The sequence below is a fragment of the Pleurodeles waltl genome, chromosome 4_1 (assembly GCF_031143425.1).
Source record: "Pleurodeles waltl isolate 20211129_DDA chromosome 4_1, aPleWal1.hap1.20221129, whole genome shotgun sequence".
Taxonomy (NCBI): domain Eukaryota; kingdom Metazoa; phylum Chordata; class Amphibia; order Caudata; family Salamandridae; genus Pleurodeles; species Pleurodeles waltl.
In genome coordinates, this window is record NC_090442.1 from 314,313,002 (window position 1) to 314,336,080 (window position 23,079).

General features: G+C 41.5%; 1 protein-coding gene across 4 annotated transcripts in view; it reads right to left on the reverse strand.

Annotated features, from left to right (window-relative positions):
- Nucleotides 1–23,079, reverse strand: part of RMND1 (required for meiotic nuclear division 1 homolog) — a 221,251-nt gene that overhangs the window by 172,329 nt on the left and 25,843 nt on the right. For all 4 annotated transcript variants that reach the window (XM_069228413.1, XM_069228415.1, XM_069228417.1 and 1 more), the window contains 4 exons: nucleotides 22,850–22,958; nucleotides 14,678–14,753; nucleotides 11,904–11,943; nucleotides 6,137–6,237 (listed from right to left, as the gene is read on the reverse strand). In XM_069228413.1, coding sequence (XP_069084514.1) covers nucleotides 6,137–6,237; nucleotides 11,904–11,943; nucleotides 14,678–14,753; nucleotides 22,850–22,958 — 326 coding nt within the window. The remainder of the gene's footprint in view (nucleotides 1–6,136; nucleotides 6,238–11,903; nucleotides 11,944–14,677; nucleotides 14,754–22,849; nucleotides 22,959–23,079) is intronic.

Consider the following 23,079-nt stretch of genomic DNA (forward strand, 5'->3'; position numbering starts at 1 on the left):
CGCCACGATGCATGCATGTCTGAAGAGACTGGGAACATACTGTGTCCTTCTACTAGGAGCACTCTTAGTGAGAGTGCAGGAGGGTGAAAGTGCAGACGAAATGGAGAGAGTAGGTGCAGTGCTCGGCAAAGTGAAACCATTTATTCATTAGGACCCCAACAGAGATCAACAATATAAAATACAGTTATTGCAATCATGCTACGAACCCAAGTGTACACATACATAAAATATTGTAAACAATCTAAAAAAAAAAGATGTAAAGAGTTTGAATACATTATAACACACAAATTAATTTGGTGGAAACCTTATTAAATTTAACAGTTCATCTATGTTTATGTTAAATCTAATATATAAAGGAGTTGTATATATCGACAACGAGCAGCTGCGACTGTAGGACAAATATTAAGTGCATGACTTAAGTCTTGAATCCCTCCCTGGCACAAATCGCACAGTCTTGTGGAATTATACAAACATCTCTTATAGGTATTTAATAGTAGCACCCATAACCTAAGTCACAATATAATCTGCCCAACATAATGTTCCAGGTTAAATATAAATACTTTTGTAAATATGTATCACTTTGAACAACCAGCACAGATTTATATAATTTTAACTTTATGCAATAGTTAATGACACTTAAGTGACTTAATATCGGAAAATAATTTTTCAAAAAAAGCTAATTTGTGGAGGGGTCCAACTGGATATTCCACCTAACATTCCAATTTATTTGAAACTGATTTTAGACGTTTGTTAAAAGTGTTATTTTTTTTTGTGCTGTAAGGGTTTTCTGCCTCAAAATATCTTTAATTATGCATTTTGTAGCGTAACATATGCCATAGGCCCAGCGCAGTAGGTCTGCCATTGTAATGACAAGGGAACTTGTGAGGTTGAATATTAGTGACAGCGCCTGTACGGTTACTGCTTGGCATACTGAAGCGGAATTATGAAGAATCCTCCCCTTCACAGTGATCCAAAAATAACCATTACCTTATAGGTGTATATCCTACAGGATATATGAGGGTCAGAGGGATATTTGCAGTACATATTTCTAAAAAATGATTAAAAGGTCTCTTTCCTCAAGATTTATAAAATTGATTTAAGACAGCCACATGCCCCATGACCTTGATTGTTAAATGCATGTAATGAACTTTATTATTAAGGTTGTGACAAAACACTTTTCCTAAATAGGTACATTATTTTACTGTTTGCAATGATAGTACATCTATGTTGCAACTAAATGGACAACAGTGTTTTCTTCTTTCAAAAGTCATTATTTCATTTTTAGGTGTTTTTTCCCTACATACTCATTCACAATTTGCAAATTACACTGCAGGCCTAATGGAGTAAGATCAAATAAAACCACACCATCTGCATTCATTTAACTATAGAAATCATAGGAGGCAATGCATGGAGGAAAATAATTTTTTCAAAGGGTTGTCTGGTCGACTTTATCAAATGCTGTCAAAAAGATAGAGAAGGCATTGTACATGATTTCTGATTTTCTCACCAAATATTTATCCATTAAACTCTGGACAATCACAGAGTGGTAAGGTCTAAATCCTGCCAGTTCTCATGGGCTAATTTCTTCATTGAATGCCCAACCCTGTAGATGTTCTAGAATGCTGGCTACAAAAATCTTTCTCAATGCATCCAAAAGAGCAACTGGGCAGTAGCTGGCTGTCCATGTTCGTGAGCCTTTTTAATGAAGTGGCATTATAATATAGATTTGACACGTATTGTAACAGTAACCAAAAGGAGGTAATAGAAATTTGCCCCACCCATCAGCATCCTTTCTCAAAACCTTTATAGGGATTTTACCCAGACCCATTACTGTTGAGGATCTTACGCTTTTTTATATATGCCACTATTTGCCTATTTGTAGGGGGCATTACAAATTCAGCCTCATTTGCTGGAAAATATTATAGAAATTAATTTGGTTCTGAAGATGAGTTCTACGAGTAAAACGTGGAAAATTATTCAGCTTATTGGGACGTAGGGATAGGGTTGTGGAAGAGATTTTTTTGATCCACTGTGAGATGCAATCAGACTCCAGAATTGCCTTGGATTTTTATATTTTGCTGCCTGCTGATGGGCAATCCAGTTCTTATTGACTACCTCCCTTTTCCAATTTACACAAATTATTTTCCTTTTTTTCCATAGTGTTAAAATTTATTTTTCCCTAGTGACAGAGTAACGATGAATTGGAGTTGAGTGAGTTTGTTTATAGTCGCTTAAATATCCTTTTCTTGGTCATTTTTCTGCCTGTTTTCCTTTTTCCTATTTGGCCGATTATTTATGGTGGAAATCTAATTTGTTATTTTCAAGATAATATCCTCATAGGAAGTTATTGGGTTTACTCTTCATTTAAAAAAAAAAAAAAAATCAATAGACTTTTATTACATCGTTCACTTATTCAATCAGCCCAAGATGCCAAAATAACTTGCCATGTATTGGATGGAACTGTGAGATTTCCCATCTCCACTGACAAAATTTGTTGAACCTGTACTATAAATAAAACTGTGCGGTCGTTTTCTTGAGAAAAGTTGACATGGACCCCAACAAATATACTATATAGCTCATAGGAAGCTATTATAAAGTGGTGCTTGTCTTTCTCTTGCTGTATCCTTTGGACAAATTCTGAGGTACCCTTTGAAACGACTGCAATACATGTTGATGGAGATTGTTGGGAAGGTTTCTTCCGATACCCTTGTTGAATAAACTATCAGGTCCGCGTGTGGGTGATAAGTCGCCCTGTAACATAGTACAGCATTGTGGGGACAAGACTTTAAATGTGTGGCGAACAAAGAACCTGGAAGAGCCTACCCTCCTGTAGTTATGCTGAACAAAGTAACACGCATTATTAAAGCAAATAGTCCTGGTCTTTTCAATAAAATGTTTCTGTTGCAATGGTTTTATTTATTACTTTTTCTTTTCAAACTTACAACAAACTAATTAAAAAAATGAAAAAAGTTAAAACGATGACCCAAGTGTGGTGACTGTATAATGCTTACAAGTCAAATAGAAAATAAAATCAAACCATTGCACTGGACTTCACCAAAGCTCTTTCACGAAGGGGGTACACTCTTTATTTAAAACTTGCTACATGCTAATAAAGTAATTCTAACTATGAAGCATCAGCAACCTCTTAAAGGTACCTTTAGTAAACCCCTGGGAGTGCCCACTCCCCATGCAAGAACCTCATATATTCGTTTTTTACATTGATGTAGGCCAGCTTTGTTTATTTTTTTCCTTTTTATTTTCCTTCCTGATACAGCACTATATTTTCTTTCCAGCAATGAGCATGAGTTTGTTCTCATAATAGGCGTGCACTTACAAAGCAGAAGTAGGTACGTGTTTTAGGGTTCAGGGGTAAGTAAAGGAAAGTAAGTTTTTTTTTTTTTTTAGTTTTTAGAGTTCAGGGGAGGTTAGATTCAAAAACTTAAAAAAACAAAACAAAAAAAAAACAGTGTGTTTACGCATTGGAGCACCTGGAGATGGCACTGATCTCAGTCCTACATAAACCAGGGCGACATCTTGAGCAAAGCACATCATACTAGTTGACCTAAACACAAGAAAATATGGGGGTCGTGATGGAACCACTCCCATATTTCTAATGCCTAACCTCATTGTACACGACATGTATCTCAGCATAGCTGTAAAATTGATGAGTCATAAGGTGTTGTGTGCTCCAAATGCTTGATTTGGATAAAATGTTAATTCATGTTTTCTGTGCCACATTAAAACTGAATAAAAATGCATTAAAAACATGTTGAAAATGCAAAAATCCAAATTTGGACCCGGCTCTCTTTGAAATATTAATGTCAGGCATATTTACTTAAGAGCTTCCCCGTGCTGGTGAATGCAATAAAAATATTTTGTTGTAAAATAGATAAAGAACTTTCTCTCGAGACACAGGGAAATCCAGTAGTATTCTTGTTTGTTGCAGTTGAAACTTTTGAGGAAGACTCTTAAAATAATTTTCGAGCAAAAAGTAGTGGACTAACCCATCCTTTCCATGCTGGTCTTTGCAAATGCCTGCTACCTTGGACCTTTGGTAAAATATTTACAAAGACAGCAAATTATTCAAACATTCTGCTGTCTGACATGCAGCTGGTATGCGTAGGTTTGACCATATCACTGAGACCAAACAGTCACTGCACTAGTTGCCAGTACAGCAAAGTGTTTTTTTTAAATCCCTTTGTCTGACTCATCAAGCATTATACATTTGTGCTACCGCTACTAAGGCTTGCATTGCCAGCTACCACCTGACGCTTACTTTGTAGTTATCTTCCACTGTTTTGGCAGAGGTTCCTCATTTTACGCTAACAAGCCTAGGAGGAGAATCTTTTGTAATCCTGGGAACAAATGTTTGGAATGCATTTGATTTTGTGCGGTAATCCACTGCTGAGCACAGCACTTTCCACAACAAATTAAACACTTATCTTTTATGCAATTTTTGGTAAGCGATAGTGTGATTCTGGTTCTCTGCATTGTTCTTTTCACATTGTTTGTCTGTACACTTACTTTTGAAGTAAAGAGATGCCAGCCAGGTGAACTGTCGTGCAGATAAAGCTTTTAGCAATTTTTTTTAATTCCATGTTTTTCAAAATCTTCTAACATGTGTTATAGTGCCCATCACGATTATGAGTTAGGTGAAAAGCATGTAAACTGGGGCATTTTCCTTGGGGACTCTCAATACAGCCATAATGTCCATGCAGAAATCTGTCCATTAATTAGGAACAATCAGGGAATTAATATGTGCTAAATATGATTTCCTTGGTTACTCGCCATTCCTGAATTCAGCATGGACCAATCCATAATGGGGATTTTTTGGGTGGTAATGGTATCCCCGGGAAAGAGGACTTGGACAGTGGAATTACCAGCTGCTCTTACGAAGCACCTTAGGCACAACACAGCCTACAGTAGATATGGTCCGCTGGTGCAGGTACTAAGTTTCACTGAAAGGAATGGAGTAAAGGTGAGGTCTCTCATCACATTAGTCTCGCGGAACACTAGATTTGAGTTTGCACAGTTTCACCACCTTCACCACACATACTTCACCATAAAAGGATTAAAGTGAATATATGTTTTTAAATCTGGTTATTGCCCAAGATGTTATACAGAAAATGGTGACTGTCTTTTTTTTAATGGTTTGACATTCCCTGCACACTTTCTAAGCTCAGACAGTAGACAGAATATTGAAGCTGACAGAGGGATCATTAGAGGCTCACTGTAAGAAAGGAATGCACGTATGCAGCTTTGGCATTCTAAATAGTGAAACATAAACAAGCCATAGCAAGGAAGCAAGCATGGGCATCAAGGGTGGCAGTTTGAGAACGCAAACCCAAAGGTGGGCAACGTGGAAAAGGCAAAATTAAGATCCCTGTGTACTCATGGGTCTGACCTAGCCCACGCACAGGAAGAGATATGTTTAGAAATGGCTAGACATACAAAATGGCACAAGGTGAAATGGGCAGGAAATGACTGTGGGTAATTCAGGCCATGGGACTATGAATGGACAGGAGGAGATTGGAGGCATTCGAGATGTTTCACTGAAAGGAAAGGAGTAAAGGTCTCTCGTCGCATTTGTCTAATAGGAACACTATGGGCGTAAGAAAATGTGAGTTTAGGTGTAAGTAAAGTTGGTTTTGGGTGTAAGTAAAGGTGGGTTTGACCTACACCCAGATGACCTAGCAGAGCCCAGATGCAGGCTGACTCAAATTAGAACGCTCCTTAACCTTGATCCAATCCACCAGTTGGTGATTTGTTAGTACTGGCTCTGTTTTGTGTTTTTGTGAAGAGTATGTGCTATACTTCACTATATAAAATGCTATTCACTTTATTGAAATGTAATTAAATGTAATTGAATAAGGCAACACTGTTGATCATGCAGTATGCAATGCCAAAAATCATTTATTCCAAAAGCAGTGCTTACCCGTATGAAATATACTGGGTTTCGTTAAGGGATAGCAAGTTACAACAATGCATGAAACCAAAGGGATAGCACAAGCACCACTGGAAATCCTGCAATATATTATCAAAACCCAAACTAAGTAAGAAAGCATCAAGGATACAGATATAATTTACAAATTATGAGTTTGATTTAATTATAACAGTTTTAGAAGTTGTTTCTTACACTCCTCTCCTATAGTTAATCTCTTCGTTTTCCCAATGGACTAGGGCAACTTCATAGGGCTGTATCTCATGCCGTTCCAAGATCTGCATCAAATGTTTCATCTACAAAACAAAGGACACAAAACAAACTGTTTAGAAAGTGGACACGGCCCTTACAAGCTGTACATACTTCATTTAAAGTGAACGCCACTTCAAGTACAAATATATTATTGTAATGAATCTGAATGCTAGGTTATAAAGAGGAAGAGGGTGGTGGCTGAGCTCCCACACAGCACAAAGAGTAAGTCTCTGCATGGTAAATGGTCTCAGATGGTGTAACGCTTGCTCACATTATGAAGCTTGTCCTGACGAGCACACTTACCCACAGTTCGAAAAAGTATATGGGGTGTGCACACAACAAAACACCAAACAGTAGCAGGATTAAGAAATAAATAACTTGAATTACTTGAAGTAAAAATGTAGTAAGAAAAATATAGCAAAAATGAAGAAAAGTGAATAAGGGTTTCAAATGTTAGACAAAAGGGAGCCATCCAAGTAAAGAAAATATATGATGCATTAAAAATCAATGCAATGTAGAGAGAATTAAAACATTTACTAGGAGCTCTCAGTGACGGAGCAAGACCTAGGCACGTCCTGTGGTCAAATCGCAAGGGCAAACATCAGATGCAAGCTGGGTGCTTGTCCCTTCACACTTAGAAAAATGTCTGGAGCATAAACGTGTTGAGAATGACCTGGAGGCAGTATCCAAACAGGGCTCCCTGACATCCAGAAAGTTGTGTGTGTGTTCTTGGAGAAGTTGGAACTTACAGACCTGCTCTGAAAGCGCTGTAGCATGATATAGCATTGACAGTTTGCCTCTAACTCCACCACTTGCTTCAGATTTTTTTTTAATTGTAGAACACAGAACTACTCTAACGCAGATCTTCAGGGGAAGCTTCCTGTTACTCAGTCCTCTTGATGTTCCTCGCAGCAGACCACTTAACTAAGATTCTTCTCAGTGAATACAGGATTCCTCTGTTCCAGGTCCTTCTAAATTTAGCAGCAGGCCAATCCTCTGGAAAAATGTCCATAGTAGGACCCAGCGATCTATATCACATAATTTCCCCCACACATCTGGTAGAAGTCCATTTACTTCCAGACTTTTTCAAGCTCAGCGGCTGCTCCTGAACACACCAGGCCACGTGTTATGAGTTAAATCCTGGAGATAGTCTGCTTTTCTCCTTCAGCAGGCAAAGAAGACTGTGTACAGCAAACTCAGTCATCACAACCTCTTGACTTCAAACTAAATTTCCTAGTTTTCAAATACATCGTTGCAAAAGGAATTCAAGTACGAATGACTACTTACACTACAGGCAGACTTACTATCTGTCTAATTCTATACTTGATCTGAGGTAAAGTACCAGTTTGTGCCAGTCTAGATGTACCTAAAGATGCCTTCTCCCTGCAGAATGATCATCAGTTAATTTGAGTTATAAGTGATGCATCTTGTTTCTTCATCCATTTAGATACTTCTGTTCAGAGTCAAAACATTGGTAAGCAGGACGTCCTTTGCACACTTAGTAGTGGGACCCAACCTTGTACCAAGCACAGCCTTCACCCGAGAGCAGGGGAGATTGCCCACAAGACTTGGGCTGCAGCCACACTCTGTGACCAACAACTCCTAACCCTAATGCTTTGGCCATGCACAGCAGAAGCTGGCCAGGGCTTCTCTGGATGTGAAAATAGGTGTGAGAAGGTGTATCGGAGGGTGAGAGTGGCTGTCAGATTGTCCGTCTGTGAAAATGCATACATCAGTGTTTTACTGGAAGTGTCAGTGTGTGTGCGGGTCTGTGAATGGATGCATCAGGGTGTCAGTGGGTCTGTGAGTGAGTGTGTGACATCTGAGTGGGTGTGTGATTGGGTGCATAACTGTCTGAGTGGGTTGGAGTGGGTGCATGAAGGTCTGACTGGGGCTATGAGTGAGTGCATGAGTGTCTGAGTGGGTCTGTGAGTGGGTGCATAAGTGTCCTAGTGGGTCTGTGAGTGAGTGTGTGATTGTCTGAGGGGGACTGTGAGTGGAAGAATTGATTGGAAGAGAGAAAGAAAAAAAAACAGAGGGAGAGAAATAGAGTTTTTTAGGCTTTGATGTCTGATAAACTTAGAATGAGATATTTGAATGGGGGTGGGCTAGTCCTCAGGGCAGCTGGGGGAGGGACCTCGAAGTTCCCCCAATCCAAATATAGTGTTGCCCCAGGGGGTGGTGGTGGTGGGGGGGGGGGGGTGGAAAACACATCCCCTGCTCCATGTAACGTGTTGTCCCAGGGGTGGTGGGCAGCGGGGGCCTTAATTACGAGATTGCCCCAGGGAGGTCCCCAGGGTAGAGGGGTGGGGGTCACAGGCCCCTCCCTCACATCCCAAAAAATAATCCCCATCGGAGGCCCCCCAGCTTCTTTTTTTTAAAAAAGCCCTGAGTACTTGGCCTGCCTGGAGGCATTAAATAAGAAGCGCGGGAGACTGCACTTCTTTTTAAAAAAAAATAATAATTTACAAGTGGATTAGCAGATCCACCAAGTCTCTGCTTGTAAAATCCCCTGCCCCCCAAAAAAAAAACAATGCTTTTTAGCCCTCTGGGTCACTTTGGGACCCCACCATCAAAGCTAAAGGGTCAGGGTGCTCGACCCTGGCCCCCTTTTTTTAAAACTTTTATTTTGGGACTCAGCTGAAGCAGAGTTCCAAGACAGCTAACAACACTTCAACAGCTTCTTTTGCTGAAGTGTTATCAGCCAATCAGATCTCATCATGAGATCGTTAGGGGTCGCAAATCCTTTGCGTCACTCGATATACAAATTCGTTTTCCCCTTAATTTCTCAAAAACTACTGAATGGAATTACACCAAAACAACAAAAAACACTCTTTCTGGACCAGGACCTACCTTCATGTCAAATTTGGGGTAATTCTGTCTAGTAGTTTTTGCGTTATCGCTGTTCAAAATCCCGAAGGAAAAATTTATGGGAAAAATGTGTTTTGGGATCCTCCTATTTTCTCACCCCCCACGCCCCTCTTCCAGACAGATCACCCCAAAACTTTCAAGGCAGCAGTGGACGGAACTGGCAAATTGTTTTGGAAAGTTTCTGGAAGATTTGTCAGGTGACGCAAAAGATATAGGCAAGTAAATAATTGCTTTTTATATAGAAACTAGGTTGTAACTATAACTATATGGTGAGTCACATTTTATCAGGTTAAGCTATTTTTAGGACCTACTTGCCTCTTCTGGCGAGTTGACAAAGAACAGATGTTCTGTTCAGTAAGAAGGTGCAGGAGCAATAAAGATGCCTTTAAATCTTGTGATCTTGTCACATTAGCTCTGTGTTCAGAGACAGAGGGCAAAAGTCAGTTTGGCTTACAATTAATTTTCCTTCTGACTGCAGAGTTCCAGGATTTTGTAAGGTGAACTCTCTGACCTGCTGTACAAAGAATTATTTAGAAGTTACCTGTGCAAACATTTAAAAATATCTTTCAGTAGTTATGATAGCCCAATTTTTTGAAAAAATATTTTAAAAGGATGAAAGCAAATCACAACTCTTTGCTTGGTGATTTGCAAATTATAAATATGTATTCTGAAACCCAATTTTCACACATTATTGTTAATACACTATATAGTTTTATCAGTATAGCTGCAAGTTAGTGGAATATTTTTATGGCAATTTCTTGGATATTCACTGTCTGCAAATGACAGTGTGCTGCCACATCATGCTATAGTGATATATTTATTAAAACTGAAACACTCCTGCCCTGACGGCAATGCTATTAGTAAACTAAGAGGCAAGTCATGTATCATCTGTCCCCTATCTGAGGGCTGGATTCTTATTTATGGAGCCAACATTTTGTCTATTTAATCAAACAAAAGAGGGTTTTTTGTATAGCAGAAATGCTAGCTCTCTTATTTGAAGGTGCACTCATATTGCGACATTGAAGAAAAAGGTGAATGTAAACTAAAATATTTGCCTGGATCACACAATTTGAGACCCGTTTACGGGTCAAGCACATTATAGTTAGGTCGAGAAGATTATTCAAGTTGCTCGACCTGCAGGTCTAGTAACATTTATATAATTTTTCAAGGCCTGATATAGAGAGAGAGAGAGATAGAGAGAGAGAAAAAGAGGTGGTAGTAGCCTCGCTATCCGGGAGATCAACAATGATTTCCCTAATATCAACAAATGCTTGAGCAATACAACTCTAAAACTACATTTACCTATGAAGTAAGTCTTTCAGTGAACTCTGAACCTTGATCAACTTGACAAATTGTCATGCAAAGTATATTAAAACAATACAGTTTAATTCAACTGCTGGATTATTTTGATATATTCCTATTAATTAACCTGAATATTTCTCCAAGATGAAACCGAAGAAAAGTTTTCTTTAAGGAACATCTGTTCCTTTAAATATCTGTTTTAGACTATAACTAAGGGAGCCTGTTCTATAACAATTTACAGAACAGTTTGTTTTCCTATTCCTATTTCAGTTGTACGGGTTTAAGAGCTACATGCAAGGATTCATTTTGCACTATCATTGGGGTTTTTAGTTCATTATTTAATTTATATACTTGTCAGTGCCTAAATCTTCTTTCCTCAATGTTTATGGTTGTATGCTCCAATATTAATCATATGCTCCAAATAGCTAAGCTTTGCAAGAGCATGCTGAGACTTTGTGTTTTCACACTTACAGTTTGGAACATTTTATCATGTTTTAGATCCATAGCAATTATGCCTAGCTCCACCATCACTTCACTGATGGACAAGCCTGGGAAAGGCCTAAAAAGATCATCAACTTTGCCAAGCTTTTTTCTCAATGGCTATGTTGCTCAGCAGCAGGTCACAATATTGGAGGGTGACCCTTTTAAAACATAAGCCTTAAAAGCGATTCTGCTGGAGGTTTGTAACATGAGTAATTACATTTCTTTACAGATCCCACTTGTTTTTTTGGAAGTGTTTTACTTCTGCCACATATCTTTAGCAATTAAATGTAGATTCATCTGAATATACCATATCATTATTATACTTCTTAATTATTTTCCAAGATTTGTCCAGTAATATTCTATACACTTTCGTACTGTGAACAACCATAGAACATCAACTAGCTTTTGCAATATTTCTGTTTGGGTTGAATGTATCTGAATAGCTCAGTTCAAATTACTAGCACAATTTGAAGAGTGCTCCAATACTGGTTTGGGTTTAGTGTGAGCCAGGTATATCTTTTAATGCTAATTATATTAAATGTTTTCAGTACTTCTAGTTATTGTGAAAAAACACTGCTGCAATAAGACAATATTCTTGTTATTGAGGCTTTACCTGCCCCTTCCTCCTTTGTGTCTTCCATTAATAATACTGATCTTGTAACTAAATGCATACAACACATCCTTAAAAACTGCCACACAAGGAATCAGGTGCAGCATTACTGTGCAACATTACAGTTTTACAAGTTGTACCATGACAAGAGTACTAACATCAGATTCTTTAGAGTGGAAATTCAACAATATAAAATATTTGTACTGATGGTAATGTTTCTTACAATAAAATAGTCTTCATATATTCATTTGCCATATGTGAAAACATGTTTAAGTAACAGAGCTTACTTTAAAGTATTCTTTCAGGTCACATTTATTTAACCATTAAGAAGTGACAATTATAGACAACACAGTGAAACAGTCACAGATGCACATAAAATTGATCAAATTTCAGCATGTAACTTTCCAGAGACAGATATCAGATTCACAATATTTTTATACTTACAGTTTTATCTTCCACATTCCAAAATATGGCAGCGCCTTCCCTATATTTACATAAGACAGAAACATATTAATTTTAAAGTACATCAGCGCTTATGGAATATAGTGTGGCATGTATACATGGATCAAAAGCACAAAGTCTACAGCAGACCGATGTTCTGGATAGGAAACAAAACTTTTGTGTTTGTACTATTGCGAAGCCTAGTCCAGAAGGCCAGAGCTTATTTGCTAATGGTTAGAGGTGAAGGCACTATACTTCTAAGCATAACGGAACAATGAACACCGTAAAGCAGAGGCTAGTAAGCAGCAGAGTGTGAATAAGAAGTCACTTCTGTTAAACGTCTCCTCTATACGATGTGTTATACTGCTACAAAAACTCAAGGGACTCACTATCACTATTTGTAAGAACAGCTGCTTCAGCAAACTGCAGCAGGCAGTCTGAGATAGGGATAAACCAGAAGTTAAATGGCAATTACACTGTGAAAAAAAGACAGTAGAAAGGCACCTTTGTGACCTGAAATGTGTATTTATTCATGTAACATTAGTGGTTTCTTTTCAGCATCTCTACAACATTCATAACACAGAAGTGCCTACTGAAATTGGTCTTATATTTTCTAAATCTAGGCATGATACCATAATTTGAAAATAGACTATTTATTGAGAAGCTGAAAAGGTGCGAATTATATGAATGCTGTTTGAACTAATATAGATTTAGGCCATATTACTTCAACATTTTGAAAGGTTTTCGCTCTCCCTAAATGCTTTACCTAAGCTTTTATTTTTAGGTCTCACAAACCAGACCACACAAGCTGTTTGGTTGCATAAGACCTATTATGACTTGTCACTCATTTGCTTACTTCTTATTCTGTTTGTCCATTCTAATGTCCCTTTTGATAGGCTAATTTGTATCCTTACACTGTTTACAATTAGAGGGGAGTACTTTTTTCTTTTACATTCAGCGCTCCATGAGAGTGCATGAGTTGCATTATCTCCCTCCTATGTGTTCTGCTCCCCCCCCACACACAGTCCCCGCACACTGTGTTGCTCTACAAACCTTCTAGCTTGTCTATAAAAGCATAGCAGCAACAATGACTTTTGCCGGAGTACAGCTGAAGAACAGACTTCATGGGTTGTTTTAGTTTTATCTCCTACATTCCACATATTGCATGAAAGCACAAGCTTTGTAGAGCTGGGGGAAAAGCCCATCTGCTACACTCACACAGCTGTGTGTGAGGAAGAAGGTGTACTAAACTTCACATTTCTCCTGGAGGACCATAAATCTGGCTGCTTGGCTACTACAGGGGACCAAACAATTGAATCCTGAAGAAAATATATTAGGCCTTGGCAAGCATTTCCCTTTACATTGTGGCATTTCCTTATTGTTTTAGATTATGTGCAGAGTTTGAGAGAAAATTATTTGAAAAGTAAACCATGCCATTTATAAAGACTGAACATGTTGGAATCAATGTATAGTTATCAGATACCAGAAGATATGTTAGCTTTTCCTTCAGTATTTGAAATGTCTTTTTTTTTTTTTTTTTTTTTAACAACACTTTACAAACATTGGCAAGGCCAATTTATCGGCACTTGCATTATAAAGGCAATACCTATTGGTTTTGCAAATGTTTTTTCTTTCTACCATGGTACACCTTCTGTCTCTCTAGATTCAACATTACTTCTTAATTTTGTCCTAACGGGTGGTAATGGCGAAAACATGCACCGCCCATAACTGTCCCTGAGTATTCACAGCAGATAAGTGTATGTCTGAAAATTCTGTCAGTGGTGCCATATGATTGAATACACTGCCCACCTACGGGTAGAGATATGTGTCCTTTGATGTACAATACTTTTACATATTACAACCAACGCACACAAATACAGTCGAAAAGAGTCCAGAGTTCAAAGGTATATCAACCAGATCCGTTCTGTGGTGTCAAGTGTTCACTTTATTTCAAATTTCCAATTCCATTCATATTGACATATTTTACATTTACAATTCCATTCATGTTTTCAGTATAGTTCTTCAATAAAGTTGGTTCATACTTGACAGCCAACGCGTGTTTCGTCACAATGTGACTTTATCAAGGCCGAAATTCAACAATTCTCAAGGTGTCAAATGCCCACGTCTGTATCCACAGAGTATTAAATCCATTAGGTGTGATGGCCTGTGTTCATACACCACAAGGACGTGGAGAACTTAAATCCAACAAATTTACCAATAGTAACTAGCTCCAAGATGTTGAAGGTAATCTCATCAGCGTTCCGACCGAGTACAGTCTAATTCGATGAGAATGTTTCCGCCGGACTTCTGATTTAGGCATACTATGGCCTGTACATCTCATTACCTTCTACATTTTGGAGCTAGTTACTGTTGGTAAATTTGTTGGAATTAAGTACTCCACGTCCTTGCAGTGTATGAACACAGGCCGTCACACCCAATAGATTTAATACTCTGTGGATACGGATGTGGGCATTTAACACCTTCAGAATTGCTGAATTACTTCTTAATTTTGTTGTTGCTTTCTCAAATCTGACAGGTAACAATTTGTACTATTCTGTGTTCCTTTTACAGAGCATTAATGAAAATGTTTAATAAATTTGATTAAGGTAGAAAAAGACCACTATTAACTCCTTGTTTTTTGTTTATAAGGTGCACATTTTAATCCCTAGTGACACCAATTTGCGGTTCCTTCAAATCTTGAAAGTTATGCTGTTAACCTTTCACGTTCCTTTATAAAAGTATGCAAATGGACTAAAAACAGAGGGTTTAAACTATACCTGAAAAAGAAAATAAGTCCAGGATCTGTTTCCTTTGCGTGATTTTCGGTACCAATCACCAAAACATTAGATGCATCTACAAATTAAAATGAAAAGGGAAATTATATCACTGCATAATTCAAAATATATACATACAGCAGATACTTGTTCTCTTGGCTCATGAAGGAATTGGATACTGAGGTCATCTGTGCAGTCACCACAGTCATCTATCCCTCTCTCACTTAATAGAAGAGGATCTCTTTTTAAAGTATGATGTGGAGTCATGAAATGTGCAAAACTGAAAGAACTGCATTCACATATTAAATACAGGTGGAATCCTATAAACAGTAACTATGCATGAATTATTTTTTCACTTACAAAAGGACAAAATAACACCTGCAAATAATGCATTTAAATCCCATCACGCAAAAGGAGGCAGTAATCTTTCGGCACCATCATTATATGGATACAATTTGGGAATACAGATATACTGAGCATTGGGTTTGCTGAATGCTAATGCTGAACATGATTTCAGAACTGATAGATGGGTTACACCTTTTCCTGAGATGTCACTTCAGATGAACACTGCAGACAGTGCTTAAACATTTAGAAAAACATGCAATATTGAATGCCAGTGGTTACACTACAGTGGTCATTGATCCCTATTCTTGGGATATTCAAAAACAAGAAAATCAATAACAATAGGTTAGAAAAGAAGGAAAAACGTGGTACTGTCACCAATGACTATTTAATGCAAGACTTGACTTTTTTTTTTTTTAAACCTTTTTATTATAATTCAGAATACAGGATTCACAGTGTGTATACACTGGAGCATAGAAGGTACACACTTAAAAATCCAACACATTTTGCATAGTACAAGAGAATATGTCATCAAAAACGTTATGCTGCTTTTATGGTGCGACCTCCTACCCACCCTTAATCTTAATTTCCATTCTCAGAGCTCCCCTGAGGTCCCCCTCAACTCCCCCTTCTCGGACAGTCACCCAATCTCCCCATTTTTTCTCCCATTTCCTGGGGCAACCCCTGCCTTTATATATAGCTTTCTTGGCTCTCTGGCACCAATTTAGGTCGAGCTTCCAATCTATTACCTGAGGGGTGGCTGTACCACCCCAGGCTCTCGCTATATTACGTTTGGCTACTCTAGATGCCAGTCTCAACCAAATTTCCTTATATCTGGGCCATGTTTTTTCCCCCAAGACTCCCAGTAGGAACCATTTTAGGGTCCAGAGGTATTTCTAGTACGTGGTCTGGGACATCTCCCGGGCTATGCTGGCCCAGTATTCCTGTATCAAGGGACATCCCCAGAGTATGTGTATCAATGTGCCTTCTTAATTGCAGCTCCCCAAACATAGTGAGTGCACCGCCCTACCAATTTTGTATAGCAGAGGATGAGAGTAGTATGATCTATGTAGGATTTTTAACTGGACTAGTCAGAACCTGGCCCTGATGGCTATGTCCCTGGGGCCTCCACCCACTAATCATCTTCTAAATGTCCCAGGTCGGCCTCCCTCAATTTTCTCAGCAGGTCTAGGGAATTGTTGATTAATATCCTGTAAATAACTGAGATTCCTTTTTAGGGAAGCAGGTCTAGTAGGACACTATCTTCTACTAGGGAAACTTCTGGCAGCTGATGATCTTCTTGGATATGCTTCCTCAGGACATGCCACTGCTGCAAATATCGTTAATATTTAGTGGTCGCTAAAGTGTTTTCCTCATTAAGCGTCTTAAAACTGATGAAAAACTGTCCCCTCCACACATCTCCCAGGCGTTCTATTCCTATCAGCTCCCATTTCTGAAATCACTGCAAGCCTGGTCACTATGCCATAGAGGGGAAGAGGTCAGTGAGTTTACCCACCCACCCCAGGTTTACATTTGCTTCTTTCGAAGCTCGAATCACTACCCTCAGGCCCTTCCCTCCCCACCATATGTCTATCAAGCCTGTATGCCAGGGCCTGCTAGTCCACGAACATCCATTCACTAAATATGAGAAGGTGGGGCACCCAGTAATATTTTTGGATGTTCGGAATTGACAGTCCCCAGTCACAGACCCCCTTTCTGCAGCTTGCCCAGGGCAATCTTGGACGCACTCCGGCTCCACAGGAGCCTGCATACCTCTTATTCTTTGGTCCTATAAACCGCCAGTGGGATATTGTAAGGTGTGTTCTGCATGACATATAAGGGTAGCAGCAGGCTCATCATTTTATGAAGAGCTGCCTTGCCCATCACGGTCAGTGGGAGGCCGTGACAACGGGTGACGCCCCCTTGAGTTTTTCCAGTTGGGGAGTTAAGTTCCTCCTCAGGAAGTCCTAGGGGTTGTTAGTCACATATATTCCCAGGTATGGAAAGCCTGCTGTGACCACCAAAGCATTGCAATCCTGAAAGAGGCAAGGCCTCTCCCCCGAAAGGTGAAAGACTACTGACTTCCACCAGTTTATAGTATATCGAGTGGTCTCCAAAAATTCTGAAAATCTGCATGAGCCTGCCAATAGTAAGGAAGGGTTTTGATACATAAAATAGAATGCTGTCAGGGTATAATGAGATACACTCTTCCCACCCTCCTGAAACCTGAATCCCCCTAAATAAAGGATCCTGGCAGATTCATGCTGCAAGTGGCTCTAATGCAAGGGCAAAGAGCAGGGGACAACCCTGATGGGTGCCCCTCCATAACCTGAACTCCAGAGATACCACCCCATTGACCTTCACATGCACTATGGGAGAGGTGTATAATGATAATTTGACCCGTGCACAGAATAGCGGCTCAAATCCAAGTCTCACCAGAACAGCGAACATGTAGTTCTACTCCAGGGAATCAAACGGAATTTTGCCATTCAATGCCATCAGGACCGCTTGCTCTGCCGGAGGGGGGGGGGCATCAAGTGTAGCACCCCTTACAGGCGCCAGGGGTTAAGTTGCATACTCCTGTCTGGCATAAACCCAGACTGGTCCAGGTGTGCCAGGGATTCGGGGACCCCGTGACGTTCTGTCCAGAAAGACCTTGGCCAAAACCTTAGCCCCCATATTTAATAAAGATATAGGCCTGTATTAACCACAAACTTTCGGGAGATTGCCTTCCTTATGTATCACTGTAATCGTTGCAGCTCTTTGATCTGCAGGTAAGTAAGCCTTGTCATAGGCCTCCCTAAGCATCTCTACCAGTGGGCCGGTGACTGTATTAGTCAGTCCTTTGAACAATTTGACTGGAATCCCGTTCAGGCCTGGGTCTTCCCTGACTGTAGGCCCCACAAGGCACAGGCCACCTCTTCTTTTGTCATGTCACCCTCCAGTGCGTCTCCGTCTCCCCTGTAGCACCTGCAGATGATTATCGCTAAGGAAGTCAGTACAGTCCTCTGTGGACATGGTAGTCCTGGAGGCATACAGGTCCTCAAAGTAATATGCAAAGGTCTCTGCTATAGTTGCACATTTTCTATCCTTAGCCACCATGAGCGCTCCCTGTCTCTTTGCTTCAGTCATTTTCCAGCTTTTTTGCCAACTTTGTACAGTTGACGGTGGGCTGCGATAGCATAGTTCCTGGCATGATTTTCCGCCACAGACCTCAATTCCTGTCTTTATTGCAGTTTATCTTGGTCCTCCAGGGTCCCCGAGGCGAGGGCTACCCCCTCCAATCTCAGTATGTCTCTCTCAATGGCCGCGCATTCCAGCCGTGACTCTTTCCTGGCAGCCCCAATTAGTGCTTGTGCCTTTCCCCTCAGGACTGTCTTAAAAGCTTCCCATAGCATGCATGCTGATGGCACTGAATCCCGATTTTCTTTAAAGTATAGATCCGCCCCACCTTTTAGTCAGTCTCTGGTCCCTTTATCCCGTAGGATCCAGGCATCCAGGCAGCTCAGTAGCGTGAAGTCCCCAATGGGGCCCGTCAATGTGACCCCAACTGGGGAGTGGTCCGCGATCCCCTCTCGCGTTGATGAGTGGCTCTGAACCGGGGATCGTGAGCACTCAGTGTGAAAATGTCGGCCTCAGGAGACGCTCCCAAGAGATGCAGAGAAGTATGTGTATTGTCTTGTGTGGGGGCTGCCCTCCGTCCACAGATCGATCAAGGCCAGCGCCCTTGCAAACTGGGAAAGCAGGCCCTCTGTTATCTGGACCCCCGGATCCGTCTATCTCTGCGTCCATAGTTAAGCTTAGGTCGCCCCCACCCCCCAAGATCAGGACCCCAGGAGGCAATCCCAGCAACAGATCCCCTACCTCTGGGAGCGTCACCTCTTGTAAGCAAAGGGGGAGATACAAACAGCAAATGTTTAGAGTGGTTCCCTCCCAAGTTCCTGATAGCGCCACATACCGTCTGTTATTGTCATACAACAACCGATGTGTGATGGCGGCTACTGATATGTTAATGAGTATGCCCACGAACCTGGAGTCAGTGGTTTATCCTACGTGAGCCCTTATAGTTATTCCCTTGCAGATGTGTCTCCTGAAACAGAACAATATCAGGTGCATGACGTTTTATATGTTGCAAGACCTGCATACGCTTGATCCTGCTACCAAGACCATTAACGTTCCAGGGCCATATGGTCAAAGTTTGTAAAGGACCCCCCCCATTTGCAGGCATTAGGCTAGTTAAAAAAAACAGAACTTTTCTCAAAGACTCAAACAGTAAATCTCATTCCCACAACTCCCGCCTCCCAGCAACCCTGCTTTGTAGGTTCATTTGTGCACACCACCCCAACATGCAGAGCGTCTGTCACCCTAGATAAAACATGTCACAATGGGGGGGGGGGGGAAGGGGGTGCCACCTATTCAGTGTTAATCAACGGATGTCATCTAGGTGAATGTCTGATAATCCCCCCATACGTTGACTAATTATCTTGCCATTGGTCAGTATATGGCAAAGTTTTCCCTAGGTGCTCCTAGGTGTTCCTCACAGTCGCCTGAACTGGGGACTTCTCCCCATTAGGAGTCAACAGTAACCTCAAACCTCTGGGGTAGTTCCATAGTGTTGTTGAGTCTCTGTCTGCAAGAGGTACCTCCTGTTCAGCTTGTTCTGTGAGGCCCCGTCTGCTCCATTGGGTTGGGGCTTCCAGCGATCTCCCTGCTTCTTCCCAGTTACCGTCCGGCCCTCCAGCCAGTCTCACGTTTCCTCTGGGGACCCGAAGTGGCAGGTCTTGCCATCCGCCACTATTCGGAGTCTAGCTGGGAACAGCATCATGTACTTCAGTTCCGTGGCCTTCAGTGCTTTTTTAACTTCCTCAAAGTTCTTCCATTGACGTTGCACGTGGAGTGTGAAGTCTGTAAAGAAGGCAATAACAGCGTTGTCCAGTTTTAATTCACCATAGAAACTGGCCGCCTGTAGGATGGCGTCTTGGTCCCTGTAGTTCAGGATCCTGGCAACTATTGTGCCTGGCAGGGCCCCTGGTTTTAGCAGGGGCCTGGCACCCTGTGTTCCCTTTCAACTCAGAAAAAGTTGGACAGTCGTTTCTGTTTGAGTTTATTCAAAATCAAGTCCTCCACAAAGTGGTCCACACTAGGGCCTTCCATGCCCCCCGGCACGTCCACCACTCGCAAACTGTTTCTCCTGGCCCCCACCTTCCTGGTCCTAAAGTCTGGCTTCCATCTCTGAGCTCTTCTTGGTGAGGGACCGGACCAGCTCCTCCAGATGTTTGGTGGTTGCCCTCAGCCCCTCTATTCCCATATTTGTCCTGAGGAGGTTGACGTTGATTTAGACCGCGTCTAACTTCGGCTCCAAGGGTGAGCTGGAGCCTCGGTTGTCCTGTATGGCTGCCATAAGGGTGCTCAGTGAGGGCTCTCCTTTAGGTCCGAGACTTCGCCCCTGGGTTCTTTCCCCACACTCTGTGTCTGGCCCTCCAGTACCTCCATTAACACTGTGTATCTATCCAGGCTATTCACTTGCATCGATTTAGGAGTACAGCCCCTCACCATGGCCCCAGCTTCCTGCTTCTCACCTCCTGTTGCCACCTGACAAAGCGGTCTGTCTCGGATGGTCTACCCCTAGTCTGCCTCCCTGCCAGTTGCTGAGGGGATCCCACACCGCCAATACTCTGGAACTGCTTCCCTTACGGTCCAGCCTAATGCCACGAGGTCTGCCTTGACCATCCCATGGGGCAGGCCACCATAGCTTTGGGGGATCCATTGCCATGCCCCTCAGGCAGGGACGCCCAGCCTCCACACCACAATCCAGCCTCTGGGGCCCCAGCTCTCCCGTGCTCCTCCTCATGGGTCGGTCAATGTAGATCACCCTTCCCTCTCAGGGTTGTCTCTCCTGATGCCCGGGCTCAATCCGACACCCTTGTTGCCCCTCGCAGGTCCCCTTCCTTCTCTCATTCCGGCCCCATGAGGGGGGCACCATCTAGGGTGCAGGCGGGAGGGGAGTTGCTTTCCTCGCTACAGCATTTTTTTGTGAGCGGCCTTCGTTTCTCTAGGCCGTCGTCCACATTGAGACCTCACGGCCACTCTAGGACACGGCCCGGGTCCCCACCAGCCACTGCCACACCAGCCGTCAACTAATGGGGCACAGCCCCGCTCCCTCCTCTGAGGGGTGTCAGATTGCCACTCCGTCTCTCCTCACCTTTCCAGCCCCTTCTGCCTCACCGGCGTCTCCGTGTGCCGTCCGCCATTTTAATGCAGCCCACGTCAGCAGATCTGGTCCGCATTGGTCGCTGCAGACTCGCGGCCAACCCCACTGAGGTCTCTCCCGCGGCTCCCCCGGGGCCAAGGGCACAGGGTTCTGACTGTGCCCTGTGATCTGAATGATTATTGCAGGATTTTGAGGGGTGGGGGGGAAGGAGTGTATTTACCCAGGTGGCGCAAGAGCTCTCTGAGCTCACAGCCATCATTGCCGGTGGCAAGCTCCACCCCCACAAAACATGGACTCCTACGCCTCACCGATTCTCCTCCCCCTCATCACGCCAACTGTTCACAGGGTCGCTCAATTGTAGATGATCACATATTTTACTATCTTGGTAGGTGCGGACCTGTTCAAATGTTCAGGATTTATTGTTTGTTACATCATTGTTTTATCTCAACAAAATCTCCTGTTTGACTACAGATGGTGGAACTGAACTTGTAATTGTCAAACCAGCTGTTATAACACACACATTTGTTTAATGCACCAATTACCACCCCTATGACCAACTTGCATGGTAACCACTCTCTGCCTGTATGATATTATTGTTGTAACATTTGTGTCTAGGATATGCAAGTTATAAAAACTGGAAAAGCTCAAAAACAGATTCAAACAACAACAAAAAAACAAATATCATGAATCATAAATATTCTCCACCCTTTAACTAGATTTTTGTTTTAGCAAAGGTTGGATGGTAAATGTTAAAACTCTGTGTTGCATATTTATACCATATTGCAAATGTGTTTCTGAAGTAATACATTAACTACAGAATTTGCTTGATAGTCTATATTAGAGCTTTTGTGCTTTACATATATGTATGTATTCCTGAGCAATGCATTTACGCTGCTAGTTGGCCCTACCAGTTACAGGTTACTATTACATAACTGAATAGCATTAGTTATTACAAGCATATCAATCTGTGAAGAAAGAAAGACCGTAAGGGTTGTACACAAACTCATTGGGGAGTGTTTGACTCACTGAACTGCATGACTAGTCATAATATTTAATAATGATGTACGGTGTCTTAACTACATGCTGCAAACTGTCAAATCTCAAGTAGAGCATCTTTTGATTAATTTAGCAGCATTAATTAATTAAATAATGAATTTGGTAATATTCCTAACACTGCTTAGAATCCGTCCTCCATTGCAACTAAGTGACTTTTCTGGAGCAGCCAGAAAGAAGGCCTAGCTTGACTTGCTAGAATGTCCCTCATTGGGTGGGCTTCTTCCTCTACCCACTTTCACTGATGGGGATTATCATGCAAAAGCATCACCACAGCCAGGACTCTCTGAGAAGACAGGCTCTGATCCCCTAATAACTCTTTGCTTCTGCTTTTTCTAATTGATTGTTTCCTGTTGAGACTCCCACTACTATCTCCAGGCTTCCTTTCAGACTTGGTCTATCAACAGTATTAATAGAGATAAAAATACAAACTGTGTAGGATATGATAAGAATCATTATTATTCATGTACGATTCATCTATGAACCAAGGATAATATAAAAGTAAAACCGGAAATCAAGGTACAGTTCTCAAAAATAATGCACTTAAAGTTACAATTTTGAAAATGTACCTCGTGGCAGGGCTACCACTTCAAAATATCCATGGGATACAACGTCATGACATAGTGTACCAAGATGATACTCATCGGCTGTGGCAAAAGCAGTGCACTGCATCACATCCTGTACCAAAGAAAAACAAAAAAATAGATAAGCAGCAGGTCATTTATTCTGGGTGTCCCTTCATTCGCTGAATAGGCTTCCATTGCTCAAATTTGTACTTTGTATTCCCAACTGTTAACCA